The 12414-nt window shown below is 35.3% G+C and overlaps 3 protein-coding genes across 6 annotated transcripts; 2 read left to right on the top strand and 1 right to left on the bottom strand.

The window, feature by feature from the left end:
- Positions 1 to 1840, top strand: LOC125221535 (NF-kappa-B-activating protein-like). The gene has a single exon (XM_048123650.1). The coding sequence runs from the start codon at positions 56 to 58 to the stop codon at positions 1694 to 1696; it is 1641 nt and encodes a 546-aa protein (XP_047979607.1). The 5' UTR covers positions 1 to 55; the 3' UTR covers positions 1697 to 1840.
- Positions 1841 to 7286: 5446 nt separating this feature from the next.
- On the top strand, positions 7287 to 8614 carry LOC125221538. 4 transcript variants are annotated; one of them, XM_048123655.1, is made up of 2 exons: positions 7287 to 7437; positions 7591 to 8614. In XM_048123655.1, exon 2 carries the CDS (start codon positions 7617 to 7619, stop codon positions 8499 to 8501), a length of 885 nt encoding a protein of 294 aa, XP_047979612.1. In that variant the 5' UTR covers positions 7287 to 7437; positions 7591 to 7616; the 3' UTR covers positions 8502 to 8614. The 4 variants fall into 4 exon arrangements, with proteins under 4 accessions (XP_047979612.1, XP_047979611.1, XP_047979610.1 ...); XM_048123654.1 differs by having other exon boundaries at positions 7287 to 7441; XM_048123653.1 differs by having other exon boundaries at positions 7287 to 7441; positions 7587 to 8614.
- A 405-nt stretch (positions 8615 to 9019) lies between these two features.
- LOC125221536 (COMPASS-like H3K4 histone methylase component WDR5B) lies at positions 9020 to 11951 on the bottom strand. Its single transcript, XM_048123651.1, has 3 exons — positions 11226 to 11951; positions 10096 to 10420; positions 9020 to 9388 (listed from the first exon to the last, which is right to left on the bottom strand). The coding sequence occupies exons 1-2, from the start codon at positions 11871 to 11873 to the stop codon at positions 10130 to 10132; spliced, it is 939 nt and encodes a 312-aa protein (XP_047979608.1). The 5' UTR covers positions 11874 to 11951; the 3' UTR covers positions 9020 to 9388; positions 10096 to 10129.
- Positions 11952 to 12414: the final 463 nt, after the last annotated feature.

Genomic DNA, 12414 nt, shown 5'->3' with positions numbered 1-12414 from the left:
ACCCTCAAATCCCTAAGAAAAAACCCCAATTCCGTATCTCATTCTGAAATCCGCAATGGGAAGAATTTCCTCCGCCGTAGAAATTCCCGATCGCCACCGCCGCAATGGTGGATATTCACCGGACTCCCGCAGCTATTCTCGGCGCAATCAAAGCTACAGCCGCAGCCCTAGCCCCAGCCATAGGCGCCGCGATCGAAGTTACAGCCACAGCCCTAGCCCTAGCCACAGGCAAGCTCCGAGCCGCGGCCGTCGTTTCAGCCGGAGTCGGAGCCCCACCGGAAACGGTCATAACAGGTATCGTCGTCCTTCTCCGGATTACTCTTACCCTAGTATCGAAGGCACCAGAGATAGAAGGAATTATAACTATGATAATAGGAAAACATCTTATCTAGATCGAGATAATAGAAACGAACAGCATGTTGAATCTGATTCTGATGAGGAATTGAAAGGCCTCCCTTACGAAGAGTATCGCCGGCTGAAGCGTCAAAAATTGAGAAAATCGCTGAAAAATTGTATTTGGAATTGCACTCCTAGCCCCCCTAGGGGACCAGATGAAAATTCGGATGCAGATCCGGAAGAGGATTTTGGAGGTGAAGAGGAGAAACAATTGAAAGCGGAAGTTAAAAAATCGAGAGAGATTCAATCTGAGTCAGATGATTCTGCATCTGAATCCGATGATTCTAGGTCGAGGAAGGGTAGGAAATCTGTCTCTAGGAAGAAAAGCAGGAGATCGCCATCATTATCTGAGAGTGGAAGCGAATCCGCATCCGAATCCGATGATTCTAGGTCGAGGAAGGGTAGGAAACGTGTATCTAGGAAGAAAAGCAAGAGATCGCCATCGTTACCCGAGAGTGGAAGCGAGTCTGAGGAAGAATCGAGCTCGGATGATTCTGAGGAAGAGCGGAGAAGGAGGAGAAGAAAGAGTGGGAGAAGAAAAAGCAGTAAGAGAAGTCACAGGAGAAAGAGAAGCAGTAGGAAGAAAGCCAAAACAAGTGAGAGTGAGAGCGAGAGCGGAGACGAGGATTCTGATATGAGTGAAGATGTGAAGTTGAAGAAGCGCAGTCGGAGATCATCCTCGAAAGGAAGCAAGAAGAAGAAAGATGCGGATATTGAGATTTCGCATTCGAGTGAGGGTGCTCCTGATGTGGAAGCTGATGCGGAGGACTTAACGGAGAAGAAGGCTAATGAGGTCATAGTTGACGATGATGTTAATGAGGAGATACTTAAGTTTAAGGAAATGATCGAGTCACGGAAGAAACAGAACTTGGAAGATGAGGATGAAGTGGTTGGACCAATGCCTCTGCCGAGGGCTGAAGGGCACATTAGCTATGGTGGCGCGCTTAGGCCCGGTGAAGGTGATGCCATTGCTCAGTATGTTCAGCAAGGGAAACGTATCCCTCGTAGAGGAGAAGTGGGGCTTTCTGCTGACGAAATTTCCAAGTTTGAGACGCTGGGATATGTGATGAGTGGTAGTAGACACCAGAGGATGAATGCCATTCGTATCAGGAAAGAAAACCAGGTGTACAGTGCTGAGGACAAACGAGCCCTTGCAATGTTTAACTACGAGGAGAAGGCCAAGCGCGAGCAGAAGGTTATGGCTGATCTACAGCGGTTGGTGCAGCGCCATATTGGTCAGGACACTGGTCCTTCGCACGATCCCTTTGGTGGAAAGGTTGCCGAGGTTGATGAAGATTGATTCTGTCTACTATTATTACAATGTCAGTATCTGGCGTTTACCCTTTTGATTGGCATTTATATTTGACTTATGCATTGTATTCGTATACTTTCTTGTGTTTGGAATGTTTAATAGCAAATATTATGCAGAAATCTGGTTGAAGTCTCTTGATTATGCTCATATTAGAATGTCTTCGGCCTTCAATCTTGCGATTGCCTATCTATATTGAACATGTTATTGGTCTCGAACCAGATAAGGTTTAGTCTCCAACACCTGCCTGCTGCATTGAATGAATAAGTTTTCGTTGGAGAATTATTTGGTCTCAGTAGCTTGAGTATATATAGATGTTGTCCCTAATATAGTGTTTCATTAGTCACTTGGTGGAACCTCTAACTTATGCATATATTCGACGAGTCCTGATTTTCATGCCTAGTTTTTTACTTACACATGTCTGTAATTTGTTCCATTGTCTGTCACTGGTGATTGTGTTCTGTGGTGTTTTTAGGCTTTATATTGTGCTTACGGCTGTGGTAGATTTTATGCTAAGAGAATCGACAGACTTTCAGAGTTGCTCTAAATATTCATGTTATCCTTTTTTGCCATTCTGAAATCTGAGGCGACTTAACTTTTTGAAGATCAGTAGCCAAATCTCATAAGTATTTTGCTTGTTTTGCATCTTTTACAGCATGGTTGTTGACAATTAATTTTGAATGTGTGAATGATGTTGTGTTGAATGTTAGAGAGGGTGGAATGCATATATTTGCACTCATTTTTGCTTGATTTGGTGATTACATATATTGGTTGGATTTCTCGTTTTTGGTGGTTTTGGTTGGAGGCTTCTTTTGATTCGTAGCTGTTTGCTTGATGACTGTTTAGTCTTGCCAATTTCTGGCTTGACCGACTATGTTTCTTGCATAGGAATATAAGAATAAAAGATAGTACATCCACCACTTATTTGATAGTAATAATTTTATTTATATTTATTGATAAAATATTAGCAAAACATAGAGTATTATCGTGAGATGTGGATTTACTATTTGTGCAATATAGGATTGAGATTTATCATATCATGGTGATGGACATGATAGTGACTTGCAAAATTATTTAATGTGTATTTATTTTACAAGCATTATCATTTTAGGTCCCATTTTGGTTGTCAAGTTGAGAATTGCCATATTAGTTAATAAATGATATGGTTTTATGTGAATAAGAAGGCATGGCTGTGTTAAGTATGTATTTGGTACAATACTCTGTATTCGTGTTATGTAAAGATAACACGAATCAACAGGTAATTTAACTCGCATACCAAATAACAGACGGAGTAACGATAAATACCTTTATCCCATCGACATATAAATACCGAACATACCCCTAATATACTACTCATAAAGCCAACTACATAGGCCTTGATACATTTCTAGTTCTAAAAGGAGTATTATAGAGTTGCGCATTTCCAAAATTGTATGGTACCAAAGAAGAGTATCTTTCAAGGAAGGCTACAGAAATAAATAGCACATGGCATGTTAATGTCTTAATGAATACTTGGCTACTCATTAAGGACATGTGAGGTGGTAGGCTTGAAAATACATGTTGCCAATCTTCTATATTTAATTTCATTTGGAAATTGTTGGATGCTGAGGCAAGCTAATTACCCCATTCTTCATCATTCTAGCTGTTAAGGGCAATGATTAGGTACAATGTCCTTTCATTTTGGAGTTTTTATTTATTATTCCATATAATTTTTTTTAAAGTATCATTTTTTATATTTCGTCATTCAATCTCTACGTAACTACATTGTATTGATATGGCATCAACACAATATAATGGACCAATACGTTAAAGGAACTTGGGACTATAAATGTTGGGACACAATCACACAAAATGCTCTTCAACTCAGAGCCTTTGTCCTAGCTGCAAAGAGCTTAGACATTATTGTATGAAGTGTCGAGTTCGAGCTCTCTTTGCCATTTTCCTCCTTCATATAGGAGTTTATTTTTTAAAAAAAACTCAGAAAAAAAGAGAAAACTATAATAGTACTCCCTATTTTGGTTTGAATATTTTGGAGTGAATTCGAATATTTTGATTTGAGAAGTCATCAAGTTCTTGTCATCATCATTATGTAAAAGGAGCAATTAGTAATGCTTAGGAATGAAGGGTTTTTAATATAGTCACATTTGTTTGTGGAAAATTTATTAAGATCTCTTAATTGGAAATGAAATGTGTTGTTGTCGGGTTGTACCATGAATTTAGGTACAAGAAAGTTGAGGCACAAAAACATCAACAACGTATTCTCCTCATTTCAAATGATGCATATTCATTTCCATCCAATTAATATTTTATTTTTTGGTCTTTATTTTCGAAATCTGAATAATTCCATTCATTATACTATGTTAGGATCTTCACCTTGGGAGTTATTCTAAAGACTATCAATAAAGGAAAATATTCCATGGTTATGAATTGTCAATTACCCACGAAATTTTATTTATTGAGCTGAAAGTGTGACTACACATGGACCTCGATATTTTTTATGACAAGTCTACTCATTAATAATCTAAAAACACATCGAAAATATGCTTTACTATTTATATATGAAAAATGGTGATATTAAGATGTTTCAAAAATCATCTTAAATTTGCAAAATGTGTAAAATGTTGTAGTAATATTTAATCGGCACTTTAACTATTTATTTTCTTAAGTTCGTATGTCACTTCTTTCCATATGTCCCAATAAATATATAAATCTACTTAGAATGTGACAATACTATATGTTGCAACATTGAAGCTGTAAGAGAGGGATATCACCCAAATTGGTGGGACAGTTGATAAAATTAATTAATGATGTGAATTGTCATATCTATTCAAATTTTGCCAAAATGAATGAAATAAAATACAGTGCATTTTGGATCCTAATCTATTTTTTAGGTTATAGTTGGATGTACCATTTCTGGAACATCATTTTCCAACTTACTTTAGTGTCAAAATAGACCCCTAACCTATTCTTTTAGGCGTCTATATCTTTCATAAACCCCCCCTAATTTTCTAATAGAAAATATTAAAAAAATCTTCTCAATATATAAACTTAAAAAGAGGACCCCTACCTCCTTCACATACTACAATTAATTTTCCAATTTCTTATCATTGTATTATATAGTTAAAATATGTTAGGTGATAGAAATGGGACATGGTTAGAACTTTATTAAATTAAACCTACTTTCTAGGTGGATTTGCACTTCTTAATAACCCTTAGTTCGGTTCATAAATATTAATGTAAACATTTCGACCAACCCATAAATTTTTTGGAAAATGTTTTAGAGACCTAATGTCTCCAAGCCATAATGCTATAATGAGGTTAAAATAGTCATTTTAGATTATTTTATATTTTTATTTAAATTTATGTTTTGTATGTTTACTATATTACCCTTTACATTAATTGTGCATATTAATTAGATCTATTTAAGGATATAGCTTAAATTTTGGAGTTATGTATGTGAGTAATTTGCTTTCATGAGATCCACATTATTTATGATTGACATTTTTAATTTTGTTTTTGATTATACTGCATTTATTTATGGATATATATATATATATATATATATATATTTAAATAAAATATTATAATATCATTGTATTTATATATTTATTGTATATGTAGTTCACGAATAATTTAATGATGTACTACCATCATTTAGAAAATAAATAATGGTGATCAAACTAATCTTCATAAATTTTAGTTTAAATAAATTAATAATTTAATAAAAAAATACAGTTCTTAGTTTTCTCTAGTTTTACACTATATATACCATTTACGAAAAAATTTGATTCTTCTGTCAAGTTTTATATACCATAAACATTTTTAATTTCTTATTACTTGATAAATCAGGGTAATTCAAATTTATATTGAACTATTCGTACAAATTTAATTTATTTATAAAAACAATAACTTTTATGTGTTATGATAAAATTATTATCTACTATAAGAAACTAAACTTTTATTTATATACATTTGTAATTTTTATATTTAAAAATAATTATTTTATTCAAAATAGTTTATTCTGAATAACAGTAATTTTAAATTACAAAAATAACATTTTAGCAAGAAAAATATTTTTTATGCTCAAGATCAATGAATTTTTTTATTACAATAAAATTTTATACATGAAACTAATAATCTTTATTCAAAAAAATAGTAGTAATTTTTATTCACATAAAATTTATTTTACAAGAATTGTATTATTTTTATTAGTTTGAACGAATAACCTTTTTTTATTAAAACACCAACTTTATTCACAATAAAAGAACGTTTTTAGCAAAAATGTAACTTTCATTGACATCTTTTATTCACAAAATTAATATTGTACTAACTTTTTATTCATTAGATCAAAATTATTTATCCATAAGAATATAACCATTATTTACAAAATAATAACTTTTATTTAGGAGTAACATTTATTCGCAAAAACCTTAACTTTTATTCACTAGTATAATAAATTTTACTCATAAGAATAATAACTTTTATTTATTGGAGCAATAATTTTATTTTACTAGAACTATAAACTTTTATTTGTTACAATAACGATTTTATTAATAATATTAATTAAAATGGATATTTTTCAAAATTATAATAACTCTTGTAAAATAGCAAAATTAAATAACTTTATCCAAAAAAAAATAGCTCTTGGCTGCAACTGAACTATATTAGAGTAATAAATTTTATATATTAAATACTATGACCTTTTTTCATAATAAATGTAAATTTTATCCCCAAAAATATTACTCCTGGTTCGATGATGATGTCCGGTTGAGTAAGTAACAAGCTCCCGATCTATCCAAAAGATTAAATGGTTTGAGTCATCACATGTTTAATACAAAACCATTATCGATCCTTTAAAAAATAATAACTTTTCTTATAAATAACAATATATTTTATTTATTAAGATAATAAATTTTATTAATAAAACTTTTATTAGTTAAAATAATATTAATAACTTTTATTCACAAGATTTATAAATCTTCTTAATAAACTAGTAAATTTTATTTATAAGAACAATCATTTTTAATTTTATATTTTTCAAATCACATAAGTATTAATTCATAAAATTAAATAGTACTATGTACAAAAATATTCTAATTATTACTACAAATACTCTAATTAAGTCTTTAAGTACTTTAATTAAAATCATGAATGCAATAAATATGTGCATAATAATCATGCTTTAATTTAACAATCATAACTAAGATATATCTTTCCAAAATACCTATAAGGGTATATTAGTCAATATTTAAATAAATGTATGGCAAAGTGACGTAGGGGCATTATGGCATGGAGACATTATGTCTCTATATCACTACTCAAATTTTTTATAAAAGAAATTGAATCTTGGCTATAAATACTAATGTAACATTGCGACCAACTTATTAAAAAAGATTGAATCTTGGCTTGTGGTAAAAGATTCAAGTTATGATTCACTGGCATGCCAGTGCTAAGGATTATGCTGTTTCTTCCTTAATTATATCTTGTAATGAATTTTTGTCTTATTTTATCCATCACCATTATTTGATTTTATCCAAAATTGAAAAAATTGAAATATCTTCTATAAAAGTGACACATATAAATACAGCAAAGATCACATTAAGCTGAATCTTCCTCTCCTCTTTTGATCTTGCAAGAATCAACAGATAAAAATCCAATCTTTTTCTTCTATCATGCCAAATCAACTCAAGAATCACACATGGTTTGATGCTTCTTGAAACACATCTCATCTTGTAGGTTTGATTCTCCTTTTCTCCTTAATCTCTCAAGAGATAAGATTATTTGCAAGATCAATCAAATCAAATAATTGATCTCATCTATCTATAGCAAAGATTTGATTTTTATTATTTCAAGATTCATCATTTCCCCCTCTCATAAATAGCCAGGATCAAGAGGGCTTCAATCACATGGTATGATGAAGGATTTCCCATCTTGCTTTGGTGAAAATGGAGTTCAAGTTGCAGACTCATCACCCTCAACAACCACCACAACCACAGCCAGAGCTCAAAATCTTGTCTCATGCATCTACCACCACCACTCCCACTCCTTCTCTGGCTTCATCACAGTCACATGGATCAAGAATCTCATGGCACAGGCTCTGAGCATCGCGGTCGAGAGCTCGGCCAACGACAGCCTAGGGAGAGTGGACATCAGGCCATGGCTCTTCTCCAAGAGAAAAGGGTCCAAGAAAATGGTGGTGGACTCCACAAAGGTAGACATCTACTGGGACTTATCCTCAGCCAAGTTCGGGTCGAGCCCCGAGCCCTTAGAGGGGTTCTACCTAGCCATAGCACTAAACCAAGAACTCTCCCTACTTCTTGGAGATTTGAAGAGTGAAGCCTACAGCAAGATTGATCACCATCCATCACCATTTGCATCAAAGGCCAGTTTTCTTGCTAGAAAAGAACACATTTTTGGGAAGAGGCTGTACCATTCGAAGGCGCAGTTTTGTGCCAAGGGGCGCTTGCATGATATGAGAATCGAGTTTGATCCGAATGAGAGATTCGGGAAGTGTTTGACTGTGTTTGTGGATAGGAAGGCAGTGTTGCAAGTGACTCACCTTCAATGGAAGTTCAGGGGAAACCAGGCTATCTGTGTGGATGGAGTTTGTGTGGAGGTGTTTTGGGATGTCCATGGCTGGCTCTTCGATAGCGTCGCTGGCAGCGCTATCTTCTTGTTTAGGACGCAGGCGCAGATGGGGGCGCTGCCATTGTCGGAGGATTGGCAAAGATGGAAAGACACAACTTCACATAGTCTTGGTTTTTCACTTGTGTTGTGTGCTTGGAAGAGTGAATAGTGTAGCATAGTATTGAGTTTAGTTTTGGTGTTTGGTTTTTTGTTATGTGTGGGGTTTTTGTACATTATGATATCATTACTAATATGAAGATATACCATTTGTTTTTCCCTTTATAGCATGATAGTACCTGAGCAAAACATGGCATTTTGTTGATTTGAATACTTCTCTTTCAACTCATCTATATAAGCAAAGAAACACTCCCCCTTCCTTTCAATCATTCTATCCTAGTTCGGAACACGTTGATAGAATCCCCTTCGAGGAGGGGCTTGCATCCGATCAGCTAGTTGGTGAGGCAATAGCTTACTAAGGGGACGATCAGTAACTGATCCGAGGAGAATCTTCGACAATGAGCAATATACATATTTGCACACACTGAATCGATGCTTGGCCATGTCATACAAGAGTCTCGAGTCAAAAACAAGAAAGGTTGAGTGGCGTAGTACACGGTGCAACTTCACCACTTCGCAATGTTATTATAGTCTAGTCCGAATGTCACGTTATTTTAAGTACAGTAGAGGGAAAAAAAAAATTAAATATTTTCATGAGGAAATCGGAATTATTTGTTTCCTTATATAGTACTATAAACAAAGTAAAAAGCTAAGAAAAAGGTTTCAAACAGAGTTTTAAATTAGCAGTAACAATTTCCACTCTACATTACAAAGCAACTGCAGCTATTTCATGTTTCGACTCTCACAGTCAATGCTTGCCCGCCAATCTTCTTAAAAACAGCACGGTGCAACTTCATCAGCTTCACGACGTTATTATAGTCTAGTCCGAAGGGTTGTCACTTGTCACCATATAGCTCCAGACAGTATAAGTGGTGGAATCAGCTCCTTCAATCCCAGTTTGACAGAGCTCCATGATTTGAAGAAATCTCGAGGCTTCCACTGTCCAAGATAAAGAATTTCATATCACTCAGGTCACAGAAATTGCTGAGATTTCATTCTCAGATAACACAGTTGGATAATAGATATAGAGGAAGAATATAATAAAATCCAAGAGCGTACAAAATGCATCCTACGTTGCTTAGTTTTTCCTCTTTCTGCCTGGATTCGAAATATATTAGCAGTAATTCATACTCCTATTACTTCTTCTATAATTAAACAAAACATCAAGTTAAATGATAATCTAATTATGATGGCAGGCAATATCAACATTTACTAGACAAGAATATTCGAAAGCACCCTTGCATGCTCTTTTGACGAAATTAATGAAAATGCTATTAACGAAAGCACCGTAGCAATTTCTTTCTATCACGTTGTTTTATCAATGGAAAATTCAGAATCATCAAACACCACAAAAACATGTTTTGTGGCACTAATAGAGATAGTATCACATTGAAGCTAATGATGTAACCTCAAAGGCTAAACCGACATCCAGGCAAAGAAAAGAAGCATTATTTGATGGAAAACACTGGCACAGTACAATTCAAATTTAAACCAGTTTCAAAACAAATGCAGAGCATAAACATGGAAGGAGATTCAAATGCTCAGACATATTAAGAAATCACCCAACAATAATTCTACTCTCCTATTGAGCATAAGCACCATCCAAGGGAATAGAAAATTGATCCTCTAGGAGAAAAACCACTAACCTGCTAGTGCTTGCTAACTATGTCTCGGTACATATTATTGCTGAACCCAGACCCTCACTGTCTTGTCCTTCTCAAGTCCCGCAGATATAATCATATTCACTGTGGGGTGACATGCTACAGAAATAACAGTATCTGTATGGCCTTCGAGTTTCTGAAGCATTTTCCCCTGTAAATTCCATAAGTATACACACTTATCCTCGGACCCACTGACAATTAACTTTTCGCTGTCGCTGCTGACAGAAAATGTTGGAGTTATGCAGTAGACTCTGTTCGTGTGGCCTGTATATAACTTTATGCTCTTCCCAGCCGCGTGGTTCCATAACTTCTGCAATCAAGAACATTCATATGTTAGAACTAAACTGCTTTACCACTTGACATAAACTCTTACAGGCTTACAACGATTAATCCAATTATACCCACCAAAATGCTATCAACCTATACAAACTATGGTCGTTGTATTCACTAAAGACCCAAAATTTTCACAATTTCTCTCATTCTAAGCGTACATCATAGTCTAATATGCATAAATAGGCAAACTGTAAATGCTATCCGCCTCCATACAAGCAAATTTGATACAGAAAAAAGCAAAATCATTTCCCCTCTGTTAAGTTCAAATCCTGTAACAAAAGCAAATTCGGAAGCACGATTCGTCAATGATCTCCTCAACTCACATCTAACACAGCTGATAATACAAAGCCTAATACTTCCAACTCCATATATAAAAGCTCAATATATTTTCACCATTTCTCTCATTCTAAGCATACATCAAACTCTAATATGCATAAATAGGCAAACTGTAAATGCTATCTGCCTACACATAAGCAGATTTGATACAGTAAAAAAGCTAATACATATCCCCTCTTTTAACTTCAAATCATGTAACAAAGAGGCAAATTTTGGAAGCACGATTTGTCAATCATCTCTTCAACTCACATCTAACACAATTGATAATGCAAATCGTAATACTTCCAAATCCATACACAAATCAACAATTAAGCTTTGCAAAAATTTCAAAATTTGGAAGCTCGATTCGTCAATGATCTCTTCATCTCATATCAAACACAATAGATAACGCAGAGCCTAATACTTTCAATTCCATGAATCAACATCGAGATTGCAAAAAAACTTACAAGATTATCATCAAGCGTTGCAACAAGGACAAACTTGCCATTGGGCGAAAACTTGGCAAACGACACCGCCGGCACCGTGACATCAATCAGCGTCTTCACCCAGGCCCCAGTCTCCGCATCCCAAACCTTACACGAGCCGTCGTGGCTCCCGGAAACGATCAAATTGCCGTCTCTGTTGAAACTGGCGGACGTGACAGGCATCGTGTGCGCACGGATCACGTGCACCGCCTTCCCCGTCTTGACGTCCCAAACCCTAACGGTGTCGTCGAAGCCCCCGGAGACGAGGAGATTGGACTGCGTGTTGAAATTGACGCAGAAAACCCGATCCGTGTGGCCGCGGAGGATTTTGACGCACTCGGCGGTGCGGACGAGCCAGATGCGGAGGGTGCGGTCGTCGGAGGCGGAGCAGATGTAGGTGGAGTCGGAGGACCAGGAGAGGTCGCTGACGCCGTCGGAGTGGCCGATTAGGTGGGAGATTTGGGTTAGGGTTTGGGTGGAGTAGACGATTAGGGTTTGATCGAGGGAGGCGGAGGCGAATAGAGAGCCGTCGTTGGAGAATTTGACGCAGGAAACGGCAAGAGTGTGGTTGGAGAGTATTTTACGAAGGCGGTAGGGGCGGATCGCCGCCGGTGGCTGGGTGCTGGACATGGCTGCCGCTGCCGGCGTTGTGCCCAATTTTTCTATTTATAACCACCTAACAAGCTTCATTGTTATGTTGTGTTTTTAGTTAAGTTAATTAATGCTACTCCTAACACACCATTATACTCCAAATAATTGCCCTTAGCCTACTAATTAGTGAACACCACTTTCTTTTCTTCTATTCAAATTCAAATTATAACTTCAATTTTAAACTAATTTATATCAAATTAATTTAAATTAGCTACTGTATTAGAGTTTTAAAGTAATCTTAAGTTACTCTAAATTTTCCAATTTAATCCTAAAATAGATTGTACCATTAGAAAGGTTATGTCAAAGAGTTCCCTACGAAAATTCAAATCCCGATTCATTCCATAAAATCGAAACCGGTCGATGGAATTTAATTATGCCAAATTTTAGAAAATAAAAACATTCATGTATTTTAAAATTTTAAAACATGAGTTCGTATAAATCATAAATTATTTCCTACTATATTTCATAAAACTAGGATTTTGATTACACTGAATTATGAGAGGTCTACCGAGATTAGTTC

This window comes from Salvia hispanica, chromosome 4, assembly GCF_023119035.1.
Source record: "Salvia hispanica cultivar TCC Black 2014 chromosome 4, UniMelb_Shisp_WGS_1.0, whole genome shotgun sequence".
Classification (NCBI taxonomy): Eukaryota; Viridiplantae; Streptophyta; class Magnoliopsida; order Lamiales; family Lamiaceae; genus Salvia; species Salvia hispanica.
This window is presented reverse-complemented; position numbering and strand designations above follow the sequence as displayed.

Coding starts and splice junctions, on each gene's coding strand:
- LOC125221535 (XM_048123650.1), top strand. CDS start 56: ATGGGAAGAATTTCCTCCGCCGTAGAAATTCCCGATCGCCACCGCCGC.
- LOC125221538 (XM_048123655.1), top strand. CDS start 7,617: ATGATGAAGGATTTCCCATCTTGCTTTGGTGAAAATGGAGTTCAAGTT.
- LOC125221536 (XM_048123651.1), bottom strand. CDS start 11,873: ATGTCCAGCACCCAGCCACCGGCGGCGATCCGCCCCTACCGCCTTCGT. Junction 10,421..11,225: donor CAACGCTTGATGATAATCTT/GTAAGTTTTTTT, acceptor TCTTGATTGCAG/AAGTTATGGAACCACGCGGC.